Here is a 19,768-nt window from a genome sequence, read left to right on the forward strand (position 1 = left end):
GAAAACAAGGTGGTGGGAATCCTTGAGGAGTTCAGATCTGAGTCAGGGACCTTTTACCTGGAACAAGAACACAACTTCTTCCATAGGCTAGGATGAAATAAAAGACAGGAGCACAGAGTTCACAAAATGTCAACATTTAGAGAGTCGATACATATTCAAAGTTCAAATGACCCAGCTCTTATAGCTATACATATTGATTTAAAGCAACTTAATATAACTTTATTTTCTTTTTATATATACACTTTCAAAGGTTCGTCAGGTGAGGTATGTAAACATTATCTAATGGAAACCCCTCTCCACATTTCCAGCCGAGAATTCACAGCAGACAGTTCATTTTCCCAACTCGCCATGCACTACTTCCTGCTCCCCAGAGCACCGGGAATGCCGTCCCAAGGCACAGCCACCGGCTCCCATTTCCCACCGCTGGTCTGTACAGTTCACATTGCTTAGGCTCAAACATACAGTACCGGACAGGAGGACTTTTCAGCTCAGTGTCTAAAATTCATACAGAAACAAACAGAGAAACAAAACTCTCCCGGGGAAGCAGACACAGATGAAGGAAACACATTTGCCGCCAGGGTGGAGATAAGTGTTAAACAGTGAGTGTCTTGAGTAAAAGAATCATTGGGGTGTTGTTGCCTTTTTTCCTTTGCTTTCTGTTTTGATTTTACACACCTGCTCCAAGAGCAAAGGAAGCATGGGGATGCTGAGGGGTCCTGCAGGGCCAGCACCCAGCAGCACTCCCCATGCCACCCGCCAAACTCAGAGACCCGTCACCATAAAAGCAGCAACGACCCCGCTGATGCTTCCCCACAGCAAACAGCTCCAGGCAAAAAAGGGGTTTAAAAAAACCAAAGAAGAAGAAAACTCCAAACCCACTTAGGAAAACCAGGCAAATGCCCTCGAACCGCACAGAAGGAGAATTCAAATTGCAGCATGGCAAGCACACGACCTTCTGGAGCCGGCACTGGGACTGTAACAGTGACAGTGGTGCACTCCCTTGGGTCACCCATACCCGCAGGAACCACAGGAGCTCCGAAGGCAGCTGCTCCCCGCAGGAAATTCACCAGCAGGAGTTTGCTAACGGGACCTCCTACCCTACCCTGGCCGTGTGGGGGGGTTCCTTGGGGGCGAGGTAGCCCCCACCTCCTGCATCGGTGGGGATCCCTAGGCCAAGAATCCCCACATAGGCCGTGCTGGACCGAGCCCCCGCCAGGAGCGGGGTTATTCCCACCCGGCCCTGAGCCCCTGCCATTGAAACAGACATTATTACTACAAATCTTATTGCTTGCAGTGCCCCCCACCCCGGGGAACAGCCACGGGAGCAAACTGCTTCCCCGGGGACTGTGGCCATCGACCAGGCTTGACATCATCAAAATGAGATGAAGAGAAAGAGTTAATGCTTCAACCTTGATGTGACGTTAAAAACCACCACCACCACCCACCCCAACCCATCCCGTCCCCCCCCCCCACGCAGTAGCCAGCCCTTTGGTTGCGGCACGCTGGGCAGTACAGCCCCACCAACCGACACACCAGTCACAACAAGAACCTGTGGAAAGCCCATGAAATAAATATCTTTAAAAAACTATTTACAATATTAGATCTGTGAGCACGAAGTGAGAGAAAAATGCTTTTTCCTGCCCCAAGAAAAGCTTAAAAAGTAGGTTAGCATCCTGCCGCCTAGCACAACACTATCTTACATGGCACCTACACATAATATATATTCACATTTCATTTTAAAATTAGGTACTCTTACAAACAGACTTAGAAAACATTGGCCAGCAACGCAGCCCGAGGGACCCCCGCCACGAACGCCGGCCGGCTGCATCCCAGCTCCTCCGGCTGCCCCCAAGCTGCCAACGTGCCCTGAATCGAAACCACCAGCTGCCCCCCCACTGCCCTTCAGGGAGAGGGTGGAAGTGCTCGTGAAGGAGAGGGCTTGTCTGCGGGGATGGGAGGAGGGAGGACGGGGACTGTGATTTCTGCTAAGCCTAGGGGTGAGCTTAATACAAACAAGAACTCCTGAGAACATCTTAGAACAGATGGATTCATTTCACAACCACCAAGCTAAAGGATGGGCCGAACGGATGCTATGACACACAGGGGAGAAGTGGGGATGGTGTGGGGACATCGTAGCTTCGTGGTTTGCTCACAAAACCTATCATTACAGGGAAAGCTGCAGTGGCCTTCCCTGGCAGGGGTGAGCCTGCCTCTGCCTTGCTCCTGGGACATCTGGGTGTACAGCCCAGGAACGTGGACCCAAGGATGCCTTGGCTGGGGCTCAGCCCTCTTCCCCTGGCACAACCGCTGGCAGTGGAAAGGTGGGAGCACCTCCCTGCTGCCCCAAGGCACTGCCATGCCTACGGGAGGCTGAGAAACGCAGCTTTCCCAGTGGCCTTCAACTGGGAATGCAGTTAGGATGAAAGAATACGAGCTGGAGAAAGAAACTGTCCATTAGAAAGTCTTAAAAACAGGGCAGCGGTACATCCGTGTCCTTCTGACATTACACTTCTGTTTCCTAGGATGTTACCAGGGGCTGGAAGAGCTTCTGGGAACACTGGCACTTCCAGAGGCACCTGGGAGTGTGAGCCGCTGGGACATGGGCCTGGCTGGAACTTTGCTCATCTGCACAGCAGCAAAAAGAGGCTTGGCCAGCCCACCAGCCCCCTCAGTCCAATGCCACACAGCTGCCCCTGGCAGGGCGGGCACAGGGACGCAGAGAGCAGTGGGGACAAGTTCATCCTGCCCTCCATCACATGGAGAATCAGCAGCAGCACAGCAGAAAGTTTGCTGCAAGCACCAGCACCAGCACGCCAGCTCTTTGGAGAGGCTTGTTGCAAATGCGTCTCTCTGATGTGTAGGTAGCTGAACACAGAACCACCACGGCACACAGCAAACGTGAGCAAAACCAGCCTGGTGGGTGATGAATACAAACATGCGCACACCTTGGATGTACCGCACATACCTCATCAGCAGAGAAACCCATTCCAGGGATAGCACTGCTAGACAAGAACCTAACAGCGACAGACAGAAGGAGCCATCCTGGGCACAAGCTGCAGCTCTCAAGCCCAACAGACAAACCTTGACTCTGAGCTCACAAAACCCTCACAGAGGTTAGGTAAGATGGGTGGCTCCTGACCACGTGAAGTGTGAAAATGCTGAGCTGCCAAGGAGGAGATGAGAGGAGAAGGTAACCATGCAGATGAGAAAGGGGGGGCTGGTAGCAAAGTGACAGTACGGACATCGGCGGAGGTGCAGAGCTAAGATGCTGCTCACGACACATGCACCGGGGAGCTGGGATAAAAACTAGTTTGAAGAACAGGTTGAGAAAGTGGCACCAAGGAAAGCCAAAGTAATAGAAAGAGGAGAGGTGTGTTTTGTGGGACACAGCCCTTGTGCTGAAATCCAGAGCTGAACAAGCAGAGCAGGGAGCTGTGGTGTGGCCCAGAGGAGAGGAGCGCAATGAGGCTGCGGAGCTGAGGATGGCACTGTGGTAGTGCCAGTGGGCAGATCCGCACCGTAGCAAACAGAAACGCACTTGATGCCTGAGTGTAATAAGGCGATAAATCATGTTGCTTATTTCCTTCCACTCATTAAGATCATCTGCAGGTCCCTGTGCATCCCTTGCATTGCGTAGGAGCTGCATTTATTGGAAACAGGCTGCTCTAAAGCAGGGGCTGTGCCTCACAGCGCACCTCACAGCTGCCTTGCTGTACAGTACAGAAACGAGTAGCACATGTCCTAAGGCATTAACAAAGAGCAACAGGTTATATAGATATGGTAGTACCTCCACTCATTTTTGTGTCTCTTGTGTACTGTTCTAGCTGAAACATGGCTGCATGGAGAGAGGAAACTGGGAAGTAAATCAAGAGTAATGCAACATTAGGACTGATCGGGAAAAAAAGAAAAGAAGAAACAATTCAAACATCTGAGCACTGATAAAGAACCTGGAGCTACCCAGGCAATAGCATACAGCCAGGCAGTCACCTCACAGGCAGATCCTTCCATTTGCTAGCAAATTGCAGCATTGCTCCTTCCTGCCCCAGAATAAAGCACTCACAAAAGCAAGTGCAAAGCACATTAAAAGCGGGTCGTGTAGTCTGCAAGACCTGGCAGCTACTACTTATGTCAAGTGGAGAATGCACACAGGAGAGGCAGAAGGGCCAAGATAGCATCTCCAGGAGCAGTGACAGAAAAGAAAGGAGCCCGGCAAGGAGCTGGGGGTTTCCTCAGAGCAGAAAGCCTCTGGGCTGTTCTAGAGATGACAACCACCCCTGGGGCATCCTCCCCTGGGGCAACCCAAAGGATCGCATGGATCTGTAATTCAGAGAACTTGTACAAATGCACCAGTATTCCCACCTGGAGAGGGCAGGCCCAAGTGCTTGCTGCAGCAATTCAGCCCTAGCTGATGGCTTCACCCTACCCATCCTTGGCAAACAAGCCTGCTCTCTGTAAAAGCTACCTGCATGAGTTAAAGCTGCAGGCACTTTGAGTCTCAGGCCATGTTGCCTGCACACTTCCCAGCATGGCCACATCAACCTTGCTCCCCCCTGGAGACCTGCGACTCCCTGCCTTCAGCATGGAAAATCTCCATCCAACCTAGCCAAAACACAGCAACAGAAGAGAGAACTACAGATGGAGACTGGAAGTTCAAAGGGGTGGAAGGAATATGGTTTCCCTTTTAGCACCTCTGATTTCTCCACAAAACAGATCCTAGCCATTCCTCTTCGGAGCTGATGCCTGGCAGGGACACTGCTGGGAAGCTTGGCGTCCTGCTCCCACCACCACCTAAGCCAGGCAGCACACACTGAACTGGGTGGCACAGATGCTGCTGTGCTCCCAGCACCACTGTGACGCCTGCCATCACCCAGCCTTGCCATGCTCAAGCCAAAGAGTGCAGGGGAAACCCTGACACACAGGAGGACAGCCAGCAGGCTGGAGCAGCAGCTTCCCATCTGAAAAACTTCACCTGCTTTGTCAAGGATGGTGAAGGATGGGGAAGGGGGGGTTTGCTGCAGGAGAATGGCACGAGAAGAGAGGTAAGAGGGGTGCTTGCACACATGGGTGCTAGCAAGGGGTAAGGAGGGGAAATTCCAGGCCCACATGCCTGCAGAGAGGCTGCCCCAGCCTGAGGTTAGAGGAGGACCACAAGTACGGATGGAGAAGCAAGAGCGAAAGACAACCTGTACGAAACGTACAGATCAGTCATGTAACCGCCATCGGTGCCCTCCTGCCTCACACCTCTCCTGAAACGCTTCTAAATCTTTTCTGATGGAATGTTTGACATATTTAATGCATGCAGTAAAAATTAAAGTAATAGATAACTTCATAGTAATCTGTACAGGGACTGACAGGCTAGATTTAATCACTGCCTAGCTGTTCAGAGAGTTAACTTATTCTAGCATGATTCAAAGGAAAGGTGAAGGATTTTATGGGTTTTTCTTTTTACATCAGCCATTTCATAGTAAGAGGAAAATGTGCTGCAGCCTTGTTTGCGTCAGCACTGGGGGAAGGGAATACCTGCAAGACAGCAAGAGGTGCTCTGCGAAGGGCGTGCGAATCTCAGACACTTGGTTTCATCCTCTAAACTAAATGGGTACAATGAAAGCCATAAAAGATGATTATCTGCTCTCCAGCTCCAGTCTGCGGGCTTCGGGATCTGGAGTTCAATGCCAACTGTGAAAAGCAATTCCTGCTGCAGCTGAGCCCTCTCTAACCTCTGCCCCCAGGGCAGGATCTCCTGAATGTGTGCCCTGCACCAGAGCCTTGCTGAGCAAGAACCAGCAAGCAGCTGTTAAAGGTCAGGTCACCCCAGAGCCCTCGGTGCCCTCTCCAGCACTGCTGCTCCCTGCATCAGGATCCGTGCAAACGGGCTTTGTGAAGGCAGAGATGCAATGGCTGAGCAGGGTCTTGCCCTGAGCACAGACCCCCGCAGTCACTTCTCAGCCACTGATCGTCTTTCCCCAGCAGAGCCAGCACAGCCACATGCTCTGTGTACTTGTAACGGCTCTGTCCCAGAGGTGTCGTGCAGGGCACAAGCTTGGCTGCTTTCAGGCTCCGCAGCACCAGACACGAGCAAGGACAAACCAAACTGCACCTTGCCAGTAAAGCGATGAAATGCAAATTACAGTATAAAACAGATTTAAGTCAGTCCCTTATCCCAGCCCTATTCCAACTGCAGATTCTGGCTTTAGGAAGACACTAGGAAAGATGTGCACAAAAGCACAGGGTGAGGGCCAGGGCTCCTCTTCTGCAGAGCACCAACATCAGAAGGAGCTTGGGCACGTCAAAAGGGAGAGATTCAACCTTTAGTGAAGCACTGTGGAAACTGCTTTGCCATCAGAGACCACAGAAATCACCACAAGGGCAGCAAAATGGGAGAAGAAAGTCTGTCCAAATGCACGGCACGGCATGACCGATTCATCCCTGAAGCCAGCAAGAAATAAAGATGGATACAGCCCAGTGTGCCCACCTGGCAGCAGTGGATGCAGCAGCCTGGTACCCAGAGCCCCTGCAGCATCTCCCCTGCTGCCTGAGCAGGACCCCCGCCATGGGCTGTGCCATAGGGGAGTGAGGCAGCCATCAGCAGTACACACACCAGCAGCAGGTATCCGTACGGGACACCAGCCGCTGCTACTAAGAAACCAACAAAGGACAGATTTGCCCTTTTCTCCCTCAGTGATGGGAAATGGTTTTGGTTTTGCTTTAAATGCCACTAAGAAGACAGACAGGAGGAGGACTGAAGGAAAGGGAAATGTTTGCGTGCACCCAAAGACTGCGAAAGCTACTTCATGTGCACGGTGGTGGTTTTCTTTCTGCTACAGTACAAGTGCTTGTGCCTCAAGTATAAAACGCAAGCCTCCAAATCACACAGACGAGCTTCTTATTTTTATTTTTAAAGTGATAAATAAGGCACTGTACTTTTAACTAAAACTGCCTGGTTCTGGGTTTAAAAAACCCAAGGAACGTCCAAACTGTAGAAACTTCCTTCTGAACAGCAGAGCCAGACAGGCCGACCTCTTCTCTGTCCGAGACACATCTGCCGATGCCTAAAATCACGGGCATTATCCTTTAGCTGCGGATTTTTAAAGGCTTGCTACAGCTTATAAAAGCAGCTTTAGTTAATGCATGGTAAAGGGTTACTACTGTACATTGGGTTTGTACATGGCTACCGGTTCTTTGCTATTTCGGGTCCAGTCGCGAGCGTTTGCTGTGCGAACAGTCCACTTTCGCCCTCAGCTTCCTCTTGCCCTGCGACCCACTGCTCTCCTGCATCTTCTTCATGGACCTCGTCAGGGTCTTCCCACCGCTGGGCTTCTTGTTGGCCATCTTCTGTGACCGCGTAGAGGACTCCCCCAGGGGCTTCTGCTTCGGGGACTTGGCCATCTCCTCGTGGCCAGTGAGCAGCACGGCCCGTCTGCTCGTGTTCTCCTTGCCCTTCCGCACTGGGAGCCGCACCTTCTCCAGCTGCCTTTTTGGGGCTCTCTTCTCTTTCAAAGACATCTTTCTAGCCAGCTTATTGCTCCTCTCCATGGCAGCCTGCTTTCGGGTGGCAGGGGCTTTTGTGCTGACCTCCGAATGCTTTATTTTACTGGCCTTCTTGGCAGGCAACTTGTCCTTGGTGGAGGAGCCAGACCGCTCCTGTGTACTCCCGCTCTCCTTCAGCATCCTCTTCTTCCTGCTGAGCTGGAGGTCAGCCTTGGGCGAGGGGTCCTCCTGGGACCGGCTCTTCCCCTTCCGTCCCTTCCCCGTCCCATCCACTGAAGGAGATTTAGCAGGAAAGGCGTCTGCTTTGATCTGCAAGGCCAGCTTTGGAGACATCAGCGGGTTGATGCACACGCTCTTCCTGCTCTGCTTGCTCTCCAGGGATGAGTGGTCCCCTGGGCCATCGCTCTTCTTCTCCACTTTCACCATGCGGTGCTGGGCTCGCAGCTTGCCCCGTAGGTTGGAGTACTTGCGCAGGATCCTGGTGCTGGCCTGTGTGGGCAAGCTGGGGGCAGGCTGGATGGTTTTGTCCTCACCCAGGTCCTCGGTGCCGGCACTGGTGGGAGACGTCCGGCTGGGAGCGGTGGCTTCCTCAGCCTCTGCTTTATCAGCGTTCTCCCGAATTTTGGCCCAAAGCTTTTGGTTCTTCAGGTTATTCCGAGCCGGGGTAGTGGCGGCGAACTTCTTGAGGTGTTTCTTCAAGCGTTCGGCTTGCAGTGAGCTGGGGTAGAGACTGGAGGAGGAATATTTCTGCATGGGGACTTTGATGGGGGGGATCTCCCCTGGGAGACGGGTATTGAGTTTCTTCACGATCACTAGAGACCTGGTTTCAGTTGTCTCCAGAAACCACTGGCAGATGTCAGACAGCTTAAAGGCCTTCATAAACAGCATCTGGACAGGAGAAAGCTTCTGCACTTCCAGCGAGCCTCTACTTTTCCGTGTCCTTTTCTTGCTTTTCCAAATCTCTTTCAGTTTGTCAGCTCTGCTCTTTACCTTGGGGGTTGGCTGCACCTCCTTCTCCAGCTGAATCCACCCTTTCTGAACTTTCATGTACTGGGTGTTGAACTCAGCAATGAGCTCCTGGTTCTCCTCTTCAGCACACCACTCCATGAACTTTGGTTTGCTGTCAGCCATGTCTATGTCCTCCAACACTGGGGAGTCATCATTCCCTGAACTGCGTTCGTCCCTTGGTTTGGGGATCGCTTGCATAGGCTCCTTCCCTGGTGTGCTCTTTTTTGCAGTGTCTATGGGTGTGGGTGCGTGTCTTAAGTTATAAAACTGCAGGGCGACCTTTTTATGCTTTGCAGCCTTTGCTGGAACATGCTTGCTTCCACCTCTGCTGCTGGGACACGGAGGCGAGATGGCCACTGGCGCATAGTTCTCCAGCTTGCCCATGTCTGCGGTACTGTTGGGGCTCTCCTCATCCTTTGCGCTGGCATTGCCCGGTTTCACATCCACTTGCTCGGTATCATTTGCAGGCACGGTGCTCTCCAGAGGAAGGAGAAAGTTTCTCTTCTCAGAATCAGCCTGGACGCTGACTTCCAGCATCTCTCCCGATTGACTTTGGCTGCTGCTAGCAGGGGGGTCACCTGCAGAGGAATTGTCTCCCTCGGATACAGTCTCTTTTGCCAAGATGCTTTTATAGGTTTGTCTGGTAGTGACACCATTCTCCTCGCCTGGCTGCTGCTCAGCGATGCTCTCTGGAGCCTGGCCGGTACCCAGCCCCTCACTGGGTTTGAGCAGCACGTTGGGGAAGCAGTCATTTGGGAAGTGCATGGATGCTGCCCCATCCATGTGCACTTCTCTCTTGAACCGCTTAGTGCCAGGGCTCTTGGAGAATTTGATCTGAAGGCAAGGAAGCTGCACAGAGCTGGAAGAATCAGCATCCTCAGCACTGCCCTCAGTGGGTGACTGGGACTGCTGGCTACGGAGACGCCGGTCTGATGCCACAAGCACTCTCCTGCCTTTCTTTCGTTTCTTGTCTAGACTGTCTTTGGAAGAGACAGAGTCATTCCCTGCAGTGTCAGAGATGTCAGATTCAGGCAGTGGTTCCCCTTCAACAGGTTCTTTTTCACCTGCTGGGCTGTTATTCTGCACTGCCTCCCCTTCTGGTATTTCGAGGAGGGCTGGGCTGCCCAGCACAGCCTCCTCTTGCTCAAGGGAGCTGTCACCCACCATGCCTGATAATTCGGCTTCTGGTTCAGCATTGATGCTTTCATTTACATCCACACACTGCAAGGTGGCAGGGGGCTCTGGGCAGCTCTCCCTGTCCGTGGTGGCAAGGGGCTCATCAGGAGCCTGACAGCCTGGCGAGCATGGGCAGGGCTCTGCCAGCCCCAGCCCGCTGGGCTCCACATCCCCTACGCCTGGAAGCTGGGCAGGATCCCTGGCACCATCACAGGTCAGGGGCTCTGTGTCTGCAGTGGCAGCAGGCTGCAAGGGGGACTTTGGCTCCGGGGTGGTGGGGAGGTCTGGGTCAGTTTGTATGTTGGAGCTTGGACACCCTTGGTCCCCACTGGGTGCTTCTGAGATGGGGAGGGCAGCAAAATCAGCTGGCTGCTCACCACCACTGCTGTCCCCGGGGGAGCCCAGGCTGCTGCCAGCCTCCTGGGGCATGGTGCCTCCAACTCCTGTCTCCCCTCCTTCAGCAGGAGGGGGGCTTGGGGGTGGTGAGCCGGCCGAGCTGTCCTCTTTCTGAGGGCTGGGTGGAGCAGAGAGGGAGAAGAAGGGCATGGCCATGGTGGCTTCCCTGGACCGCAGCGCACGGGTATCCCGGGGCTGCACGGAGCCCAGCTCAGGTCTCTCTTTCACTTCTCGGCTGGCTGGTGCCCCTTTAGCCAGGAGCCTCAGGGAAACCCTCTTCTCACCCTCCCGTCCTGTCCCCGCAGACCCCCCCAGCGAGAGCACCAGGGGTGGCTTTGCGCTTACAAGGGTCTCTGTTCGCAGGGCTGGGCCGCTCCCCCTCTCCTCCACCCGCGAGCTCTTCACCAGCGTGCGGACGGTCGGGAGCTCACAGCATTCCCCGTTGAAGTAATACCCCCGCGTGCTCTTCCTCGCCGTCTTGCGGGACGACACCGACCGCTGGCTCTCGAAATGGCACTCGGTGATGGGCTGGCTGATGTACACCACATCGCACTGGTTGTCGTAGTCATTGATCCTCAGCCCCGATGCCTTCTTGCTCTTCCGAGTGGATCTGAGGGAGGCTGCCTTAGTGCGGGGGTGCCCGCTGGGGGTCCGGTGGGTGGCTGGCACAGCACCGGTGGGCAACCAGCCCTCTTTGGACCTGTCGAGCGGGCCCTTGTCGGCCGGGTGCAGGTGGCAGCCTGCCTTGCCCTTGGGCACGGCGTGCAGGTGGTTTTCTTGCTTTGGTCTTGCATCTTGTTCCTTTGCATCTAAGTCCTGGTGCAAAGATGCATTTGAGCTGCATTGCAAAGTGTTCTCTTTGTCAGCTCTGCGAGGGGGGGTCACCGCAAAGCTGGGATCCCAGGACTCTTCTGGCAGAGCTCTGAAGGAGCTCTTCTGGGACCCCAGACAGCTGTCTAAGCTGTCCTCACTGCCGTTCACATTTGCCACCTTGACCGAGATATAACCTTCCATCAGAGTCTTACCTGCTAGCTGCTCTTTATTGTCCTCACACTTCCTGACTTCTTGCTCGTGCCCAGCAGCTTGCTGCCCGTCCACGCTCCTTGCGGCATGATGGAAATTCAAAGAGGAAGAGTTCAACGTGCTGAGGTATCCTTGGGTGGAGCTATCCTTTGGACTAGCAGAATGAAGCCTGGTGACGGGGAGCTCAGAGAAGTCCCTTCTCAAAGCAGGACTGGAGCTCTCTGCTCTGTCCAGACACTTGAGTTCCGGCAGCTGCTTCGGGGCTTGTCCCATAATATGCAGGGGGCCATCGGACCCCGACTGTCCTGGGTCGGAGGAAGAAGGGGCCTTTGATTCAGTACAAGTAGCACCCTTGTCCTGATTTTCAGTGCTTCGCTGGCTACAACCAGAGACACAAGTAGAGGCCTCCATGCTCTCGGATTCAGACAACTGCTGGCCTTCAGGGTCTGGCTGCACTTCAGTGTATATGTCGTTTAGCACACGGATGAATTGCTTCTGGTGATGTGTACACAGTCTGACCATAAACTTTTCCAGTGGAGACTTCGGCTGATTGTTAGAGTCTATTGCTATCGTCTCTGCTGCATCCTCACTAGAGAGATAAAGAGAGAAGCAATCAGTACCATGTCCCAGGGAATAAAACTTTATACTACAAAACTGGAATAACTCTTCTCCTCCCACTCAGGCATACCACTTGCCTGACCTCCAGGTGAGATCAAGCATCCTGTTCTCATGGGGCTGGCAGACACCCCATCAGTCCCCGAGATACACATGTATGCATACTACTGGCAGGACACGGACCATGCTCCTGTTGGTCTCCCACTGCCAGAGCCCCCATAATTACACTTCTACCTATCACATCCTGGTGTGTAGCACAGTGTGACATGTTCAAGGCAAACCTAAATTTCCCTGTAAGAATCAGACTCAGTATCTGCACTGTGTGCAGCGTGGAGGGCGTGGAGGGCCCAGCACTTCTGGGACCAAGCAGGACGGCTGCACACCTCTGCATGCTCCATCTGCCCATGCAGGCCGGGCAGGAGCAGAGCAGCATCCCAGCCAGATGACAAAAACCTTGAGCTACTGTGAGACTTCAAACTCTGCTTACGCCCCGGTGGCAGAACACGGGTCTGGGGCAAACCGGGCAGATCGGAACCTCTTCTGCAAACCAGTGCAGAACCTGTGGTGAGCTGCCAGCCCGCAGGCCATGCAGGCAGCAGTGCACCCCTGTGAGGTGCGGTGCCTTGCCATTTCCACTGACCTTTGATTTAGTGCCATTTAATAAAGTGGCTCTGCAGCTGACAGGCTGTCAACACGCAGTGGTCGCTCAGAAAGGTGTGCTTCTACAGCACAGGATCGCTGCCATTAGCTAGCTCTCAAACCGAGGTGATTATCATTTAACCTGCTTGGCAGAGGCAATTAATTAGGACTTATTGGTGGAGAGGTTAAGGGATAATTACCCGGTGTTTGCACCGTGCCAGGTGCCGTTACTGACACCCTATCTGCTCCCAACGGCAGCACGGGCGATTCCTACCCAGTCCTGGCCACTCCGAGGGGACCGCGCGCCTTGGCACCCACGCTGCAGGCGCAAGGATCTGTGCCAGCAGCGCCAGGCTGCTTTCCAGTAACAGTCGCACTTTGCACCTCCTGGCCTTGTACTGGAGGAGTGAAAGTCGTTTACCCCCACTGCAGCCTTACTCTGCCCTCCCCAGCATCAGACTCTGACCTTGCTCGCTTGGCTGGGTCAAGGGGGGCAGCGCTTATCACAGGGGTTGGGGCCAGGGTGGGGAAAAGCAGCTTTATCTGGAGTGGGATTTGCCCCCGCGTGCTGCCAGGCAGGTGGACAAGGAGGAAGAGCCCCGGCTTGGACAAGCCATTGGCAGAGAGAATGAGGGAAAGCCAGGGACCAGAGCCAGCCGTGCTCGGTGGCAGGCAGCAGGGCTCTGCCAAACCACCCGGAAAGGCTGAGCGAGCTCAGCTCCCAAACGTACTCCCAGGGTTAGCAATAAACAACGTACCTTGAGACTGCTTTACTACACCCAGGCGAAAAAACCCGCCCTCAGCAACCGTCTCAACTGGTTCTACCTGGCGCTGCGGTGACTTTCAGTTTGCGATGCCCGGGATTAGTTTGAATACAAATGCTCAGGTACAACCTGGCCCCTCTCCAGAGCCATGCATGGGCAGGGTTATGTCAGCCAGGATCCCTTCCACAGCCCAGCTCCTCCCCTTGCCCTGCTGCATAACAAAGGGGATAATAAACCTTTCACCCCCCTGCAGGAGGAGGGCTTGGAGCAGGGGGCTTTGCGGAGAGGCAGAGCTTTTACTCCACCTTCGCAAAGGGGGTGGATGCTTTCCCCTTACCTGCTCACAAGCCCTGCTCCTAAGAGCGGCAGCCATCTTCCCCCAGGGAGCCTCAATTTATAACCGTGGCAGCAGAGGTGTGTCCCTGCCCCAGCCCTCCCCATCACCACGCTCCTCGGGCAGCTCCGGAGCAGGTTACGGTGGCCAAACAGCCAAGCTCCCTCCTTGCCAGGGCACAAATGGCTGCGAAGAAAAGAGCCATGGCACAGGCGAAGCCCGGGTGGGTGGTGCGGGTGAAAAGGTGAGCTACAGGCTGGGAGATGCCTGGCGAGGGAGGACATCGTGGGTCTGTGCCAGGAATCCCCAGTTTGGGAGCAGGGAATAAAGCAGCCGGACACGGTCCTTCCTTGCCTTGCAGGAGCGACGCTGAACACAGCCGGTTGCGGGTCATGCCTGCCTTGCAAGGTATGCAGGTCTTCAAAAGACCCACATCCTGCTTGTATGGCAGAGGAGAGCTGGGCTCCCTGGTCCTAAAGGCTCCAGGCAGCATTTCTGCCTTGCTTGCACCTAGCTTCCTCCTCTGAAGTGTGGCTGAGTCCATGGTGCTGCTTTTCACCTTATTTGCCCCACTGTACTCCAAGGAATCAAGCTGAGATACACACTGCTTGTCAAGCTGTAAATTTCAAAAGCAGAGATAAGTCTTTCTCTTGCTTGATAAAGAAAAAGCCATGCAGCCTTGATGCCCTTTGTCCTTAGAAGACCCATCTCACACACAGTGACACAGTTCACCTGCTTCTGCAGGTGAGCTGCACTCATGGTCCTCTGCTTTCACATCACTTTGGCTCAAAGATGGGTTGCAACTTCTCACTTTGTGGTCGATGTGCTCCTTCCGCAGCCCATCCAGCACCCCAAGTCTGGGCGCTGCAGGCAGCATCACCTCTTCCAAAGGTAACCTTGAGGCAGAGCTCTCCCTGTGTGGCTGGATTCTACCTCAGTCCTTCCTCTCCCTGTGCCCTGAGGGTGCTGAGCTGCAGCCTGTGCCTCTCCATCCCTGGGACCTGCTAATCTGTGCATCCTGGGACCTGCCCAGTATTCCCCACCACTCCTGTCTGTTCTGCCTGTTACTACTAAGTAAAACATGCCCATGGCCATTCTCCTGCCTATCTGCCAATGGAATCAGGATTGCCCACTTCTTCCCTACTTAAGGCAGTTTCTGAGAAGAGCTTGTTTTATGCTGAGGTGCAATAGAAGTTTATTTCAAGTGCCCCATGGCTTCAGGCAGGGTTGCTTACGGACTCTGTAAACTGTGGCAGAGAAACTATTTATTTACGTGGCTTATCAGAAAGAAGAGAGGAAAGGAGGGGAGAGCCGACTGCAGAGCTGAAGTGCCTTCCCAGCGGAAGGTGCTGGGTACTAACAGGTTCCTCAGCCCCACGGGCAAAGGCACAGCAGGAGCTGAAGACTGATGAATGCAGAGGATGGGAATGGGGAGCATGGTGAAAAATTGCTCTTGGGCGGTGGTCACCCCTGTCCCTGAAGAGCCTGCCTTTTGGGAGGCACAGGTCAGCCCTGCAGAAGCTGCTGGGCTCAGCACACAAGCGAGGGAGCTCAGGGCTGCCCACACCATCTGCAGCCTTCTCTTTGGTGCCTGTGCTCCCCCCTTCCCCCGGGGCTTGGCCTGAGACTCTCTTAGTTTTGGGGGTGCCTAAGGAACGTGTAATTTCTCTCAAGGGCTGGAGAAGCCACAAGCCTAAGGATCTGTGGCCAGTGCGAGGTGCCCTAGTGGAGACCCTTCATGCCTATGGCTGAGCTGCAAGCGCACAGACCCGCATGGGGTACCCAGAAGGATTCACTGCGCTGCAGAGACAGCCCATCTTCCTGCAGAGCCGGGGAGATGGCAGGTCTGCCCTTTCTGTCCACCACCATTGGAACCTGCCTACACAAGGCTGCGGCTGCTGGAGGCTCCTGCGCCCCAACACCCCCTTTTCCAGCCGCACTGCACGTGTCACCCTGTGCCGGCAGAAGACACCCATACAGACCTTACCCCTGAGCCTCTCGCTACCTCCTGGCCTTTGTAGCTTCCCCAGGGCAGCCCTGTTCTCTCCTCCTTCCCTGCCTGCCACAGAAGGTGTCAGAGGCATCAAGGGGCAGGAGCTGTCAGAGACACAACCAGAGCTGTTGCTACGCAACCCCGGTGGTGCAGCAATTAATGCCGGGGAAAACGCAGTGCTCCGAAGCTATTTGCATAGCTGCGTGCTGCAATACATTTGTTTGCATTGTGCCTGCACTGTTTAGTGGAGTTTGAAGTCAGCCCTCCCCCTGCTCTTGCTGGGGGGGGGGGCAGCCTGGGGCTTCCAACAAAGCCACATGGTTGGGGGTGATGGGGGAAGGCAAGGGGTTATCTGTCTGTAACACTTACGGACTGCACAGGTATGGGATTTACAGTATGGGGATGAAAGGGCAAATTATCTGGGTTCCACCCTATGCAGCCCAAGGAGCTTTGCCCATGTTACAGAGCCAGCTCCCACAGTGTGGACCCACTGGAGGGGTTGCCACATCTCCCCTTTTGTAGTTGCATCAGGGTGACGCTGTGCTTGCTCTGCTTGTGATTGCCACAAACGGAGCTTCAGGGGCAGCTCAGCCTGCCTCTGGTTCAACAGTGTATTTTGGATGGGAGTTGGACAGAGAGGGAGAAAGAGATCAGCTGGTTCATACCAACCTACCTGGGAAGCTGGTCTCTGAAAACCTGCCGATTGCAACTGCAATCTTCTGTTTTCCCCACCCCAGGTTTCTCACTATTCGACATGAAGCCTGTGCCCTTTTTGGGTTTCTTTTTTTTAGCCCCGGCACACCGGTTTGATTGATGATAAGTTTACAGGTATGTTTTGTACCTCAGCGGCACAAGAAGCAGCAGCAGAACAAAAGTTCAAGGCTAAGTGTTTCTGTTCCTTTCAGACCACTCAGCACCAGGATTACAGTTCTGGAAAAGAAACAAAACACTGCTGTAAACTTATAAAATCCAAGTCACTCTTTCCATGGGGGTGACCTCTCCTCTCCCTCTCCTGCTGCCGCACAACTCACTCTGTGCCAGGGGGTGGAGTGCTGCCTGGCACCAGCCAAAACCAGAGGTACCACTGGGGTACCCCACTGAGCTGAAGGGAAACCTGGCTAAAAGCAGAGATTTGGGAAATGTGGATGACTGAGAAGAAAGCCTGACTTGCCAGAGATGCTCTCCATGAGCCGAACCCAAAGCACTGACCATGCCCACCTTGACCCTAAGGTCGAAGGCAACACTTCTTGCTGGCTTCGGGCACTTAATTTATGCTTCGGGGCAAATGGAAATGGCATTTTGAGGGATTGCAAAGGAGAAGCGGCCTCTTACGAGGAGCCGACCCACTGCTGGCAGCCAGGTGAGCTGACCCCAGCCCCAGGGGTGCCGTGAATCCTGTGTGCTAAACGTGCAGTTGAAAGTGGCTGTGGGTTGGCATTGGGCTCACTTTCCCCACTGTCGGGGAGGGGGCTGCATGTGGAGCCACACGTGGGTCTTGCCCAGCAGGAGCTGGAAACGAGTTCTCTGCCAGCCCCAGTATGCTGGTGGAGTGGCTGTGCAAAAGCAAACAGCGCTGGGGAAAGGCACTGGATGGAGGCAGGAGGTGGCACCGTGTGTTTCAGCAGCAGCACACAGCAATGTCACCACAGTGGACACAGAACCACGGCTACTGCCAGCTCTCTGCCAGAAACTATCACCCCAGGGTGGCAAAAGGCAACCCAGGCTGCATCTTCCCTGCTCCACTTGACATGTGGAATCGTGCTCAAACCCATCTCCACTCATAGGGGCAGCAAAGCCCTCGTGCTCTGAGAGGTGGAGGTGGGGGACACGTTTCCGTCTGCTGGCACTGCTCTGGGATGCAGCGATCCCTTGCAGGGGATGGGCAAAACAGCCGCAGGCACGAGCAGTGTAAAAGGCACTGCAGCAAGGTTTTCTGGAGCTCATCTCCCAAAGCCCCCGTTAAAGGCTGACACTGGATGTACCAGTTTAAATGCCTGTACTTCAATCCTCAGAAATATGCCTGGCACCTAACACTCCCCACACAGATGAATGAGTCCCTTCACACCTCTGTGGGTGCTACAGTAATTCCTCGCTGCACTGTAAAAAAAAACCAGTAGAAAAAAGCAGCACAGAGAGAGCCGAGGCTCCACACAACAGCGAGGAGGGAGAAAAAGCATTTTTCTCCTCTAAATTCAAAGCTGAAGTTGTGCAAAGCACAGCCAAAATAACTATGGAAATGATCGCTGTCAGGTTCTCAAGGCCCCTGAATTTATGCTGTCCTTGGTGACGCACGTGGGGATGGATTGAGTTTGCATTTCAACTGAAAAGCAGGAAGAAACAAGTTATGGATGGGTTTTGTTTGGTTGGGGTTTTTGTCAGCAGAATGTATAGGTATCCAGGCTGTACAATCGCCAAGTGACTGGATCAACAAGAGACATCCATTACAGATTCAGACTTTTAACCCTTCAGAGTAGTGCCTTGTATTTGCTTCTTTATAGTAGTTAAACATTAAAAATCACTTCTCCCCACCTGTAGCCAAATAAAAACCTTACAAACCAAAGCTGGTTTTACATTAAAAAACCTAATAGCAACCTAAGGTAAGCTCATCTTTATTGTATTCCTGTCATAGCTCCCTCCACTCCCACCTTCCCCAGGTAACTAACCCAACTGTATTCTATAGCAGTTTATCACCACTTGTGATACTCCTAATACAATATTTAATGACTAATTAAAAACCTTACCACTGAGCTATTGCTTTAAAACCAAGGGAAATTTATCACATCGGAAACATTATTTTACGCACCGGCTTTCAAAGCCTTTCCACATTTGTCCTCGCTAATTTTTCTAATTATCAAGGACATCTGGGATATTCCCTTTAAGGAAGAAAAAAAATTACCATGATTGTTTCTCTCCGAGGCAGCAGTGAGCATCTTCCCTGAGCTAAGTGCTCCAAACGAGCAGATAGGACCAGAAGAGGAGAACAGACCGAAAACCAGATAGCACCAGGAGACAGATAACAAAAATGTGCAGGGCAAAGACAAAGGCTCTTACACTGATTTTCACAGTTTTGCACATGCGTTTTAAAAAGCAGCACCCAGTTAAGGCAAGGGAGAAAGAACCCCAGGGACTATGGTGTAAGGGAGGGGTGCCCTGTGTCTTTGACAGCCCCAGGTATGAGCTGGGAGCGCACACCAGCTCTGCACCCAAGGTGAGGCAGGTGTATGGCTTCTCCCCTGCTCCCAAGCACATCGCTCTCAGCTCCTGGTCTGTCCTGGGACAAAGCTCTCCCCCCCAGCCCTTAGGCATGCACACAGGTCAGCTGGGGCCACTGCAACAGCAGAGGTCCAACAAGAAGCAAACCCCCCACTGAAGGTGCACTCATCTGCAGTAAATAAAGGCTTGTGAGTGGCTTAATCTACGCTGTGATACATCCCACCTCCTGCGCTGCACTGATGCTACAGGGCTGCACCTGCGGGGTGGAAGAAAACCCAAATGCATTGGACGCCCTCCCCACGGACATTGCCAGCTCGAACAAGCACATCGCCATGCACTGACACTGTCTGCTTCTACAAGTCTTCAAGGATTTTGAAGTCTGCAAATATCCAGGATATTCTGGGTTTTTTTCCAACATGGATATCAAAACCAAATGCAGGAATTAGCTAGATCGCTTGCTAGAGCTGAGCACACTCAGCACAACCCGGTTGCCAAAGCTTGGGAGGAGCCAGGGGAAGACATTTGGAGAGCAGAGGGTATCTTGGGTGTAATTAACAGGCGCTGGGGGATACGACCCCATTTCAGATAACCTGGAGATTCTGGTAATTGGGCCTCAGATAATCAAGGCCACGCTGTTAATAGAAACGGCATCACAACTCCTAACGGCAGCGTTCCCGCGTGCCGAGGCTACACCTCCTTGCACGAAAATGCCTCCTGAAATATGAATTAGTGGTTTGATACGTGCCCGTATTCTCTGTCAACCGCCGGGCTGAGCGGCAAACCCTGCTTCTGATGCACCACTCTGGCTGTCTGCTTGGGAAATAGGTTAAGGCAGAGAAGTGGATTGCAGCCCTGGATGCCTGGGGACGAGGCTGTCTCAGAGCTGACGGGCTAGGTAAGCTCTATTTTGAAAGTGGGTTAATTTAACTGCCATTCAACTACCATTAAATGATGTAGGTTAATTTTATAGTCAGATAACTATTAAGAAACCAAAACACAAGGCAGGAAATGTCTCTATGCATGCCAGTGGGGAGAGGTTTCCTCTGCGCTAATGCATACCCCTCCCCTTCAGCTCCAACCTCTCATCCTTCCATTTCTGTGCATCCCTCACATCATCTT

At 53.4% G+C, this 19,768-nt stretch overlaps 1 protein-coding gene across 2 annotated transcripts; it reads right to left on the bottom strand.

Annotated features, from left to right (window-relative positions):
• Positions 1-3,190: 3,190 nt before the first annotated feature.
• LOC136010614 (uncharacterized) lies at positions 3,191-16,357 on the bottom strand. Of its 2 annotated transcripts, none has more exons than XM_065672077.1 (2): positions 16,278-16,357; positions 3,191-11,680 (listed from the first exon to the last, which is right to left on the bottom strand). In XM_065672077.1, the coding sequence occupies exon 2, from the start codon at positions 11,611-11,613 to the stop codon at positions 7,183-7,185; it is 4,431 nt and encodes a 1,476-aa protein (XP_065528149.1). In that variant the 5' UTR covers positions 11,614-11,680; positions 16,278-16,357; the 3' UTR covers positions 3,191-7,182. The 2 variants fall into 2 exon arrangements, with proteins under 2 accessions (XP_065528149.1, XP_065528150.1); XM_065672078.1 differs by lacking the exon at positions 16,278-16,357 and adding an exon at positions 13,104-13,176.
• Between the last annotated feature and the right edge of the window lie 3,411 nt (positions 16,358-19,768).

This window comes from Lathamus discolor, chromosome 3 (genome assembly GCF_037157495.1).
Source record: "Lathamus discolor isolate bLatDis1 chromosome 3, bLatDis1.hap1, whole genome shotgun sequence".
NCBI lineage: Eukaryota > Metazoa > Chordata > Aves > Psittaciformes > Psittacidae > Lathamus > Lathamus discolor.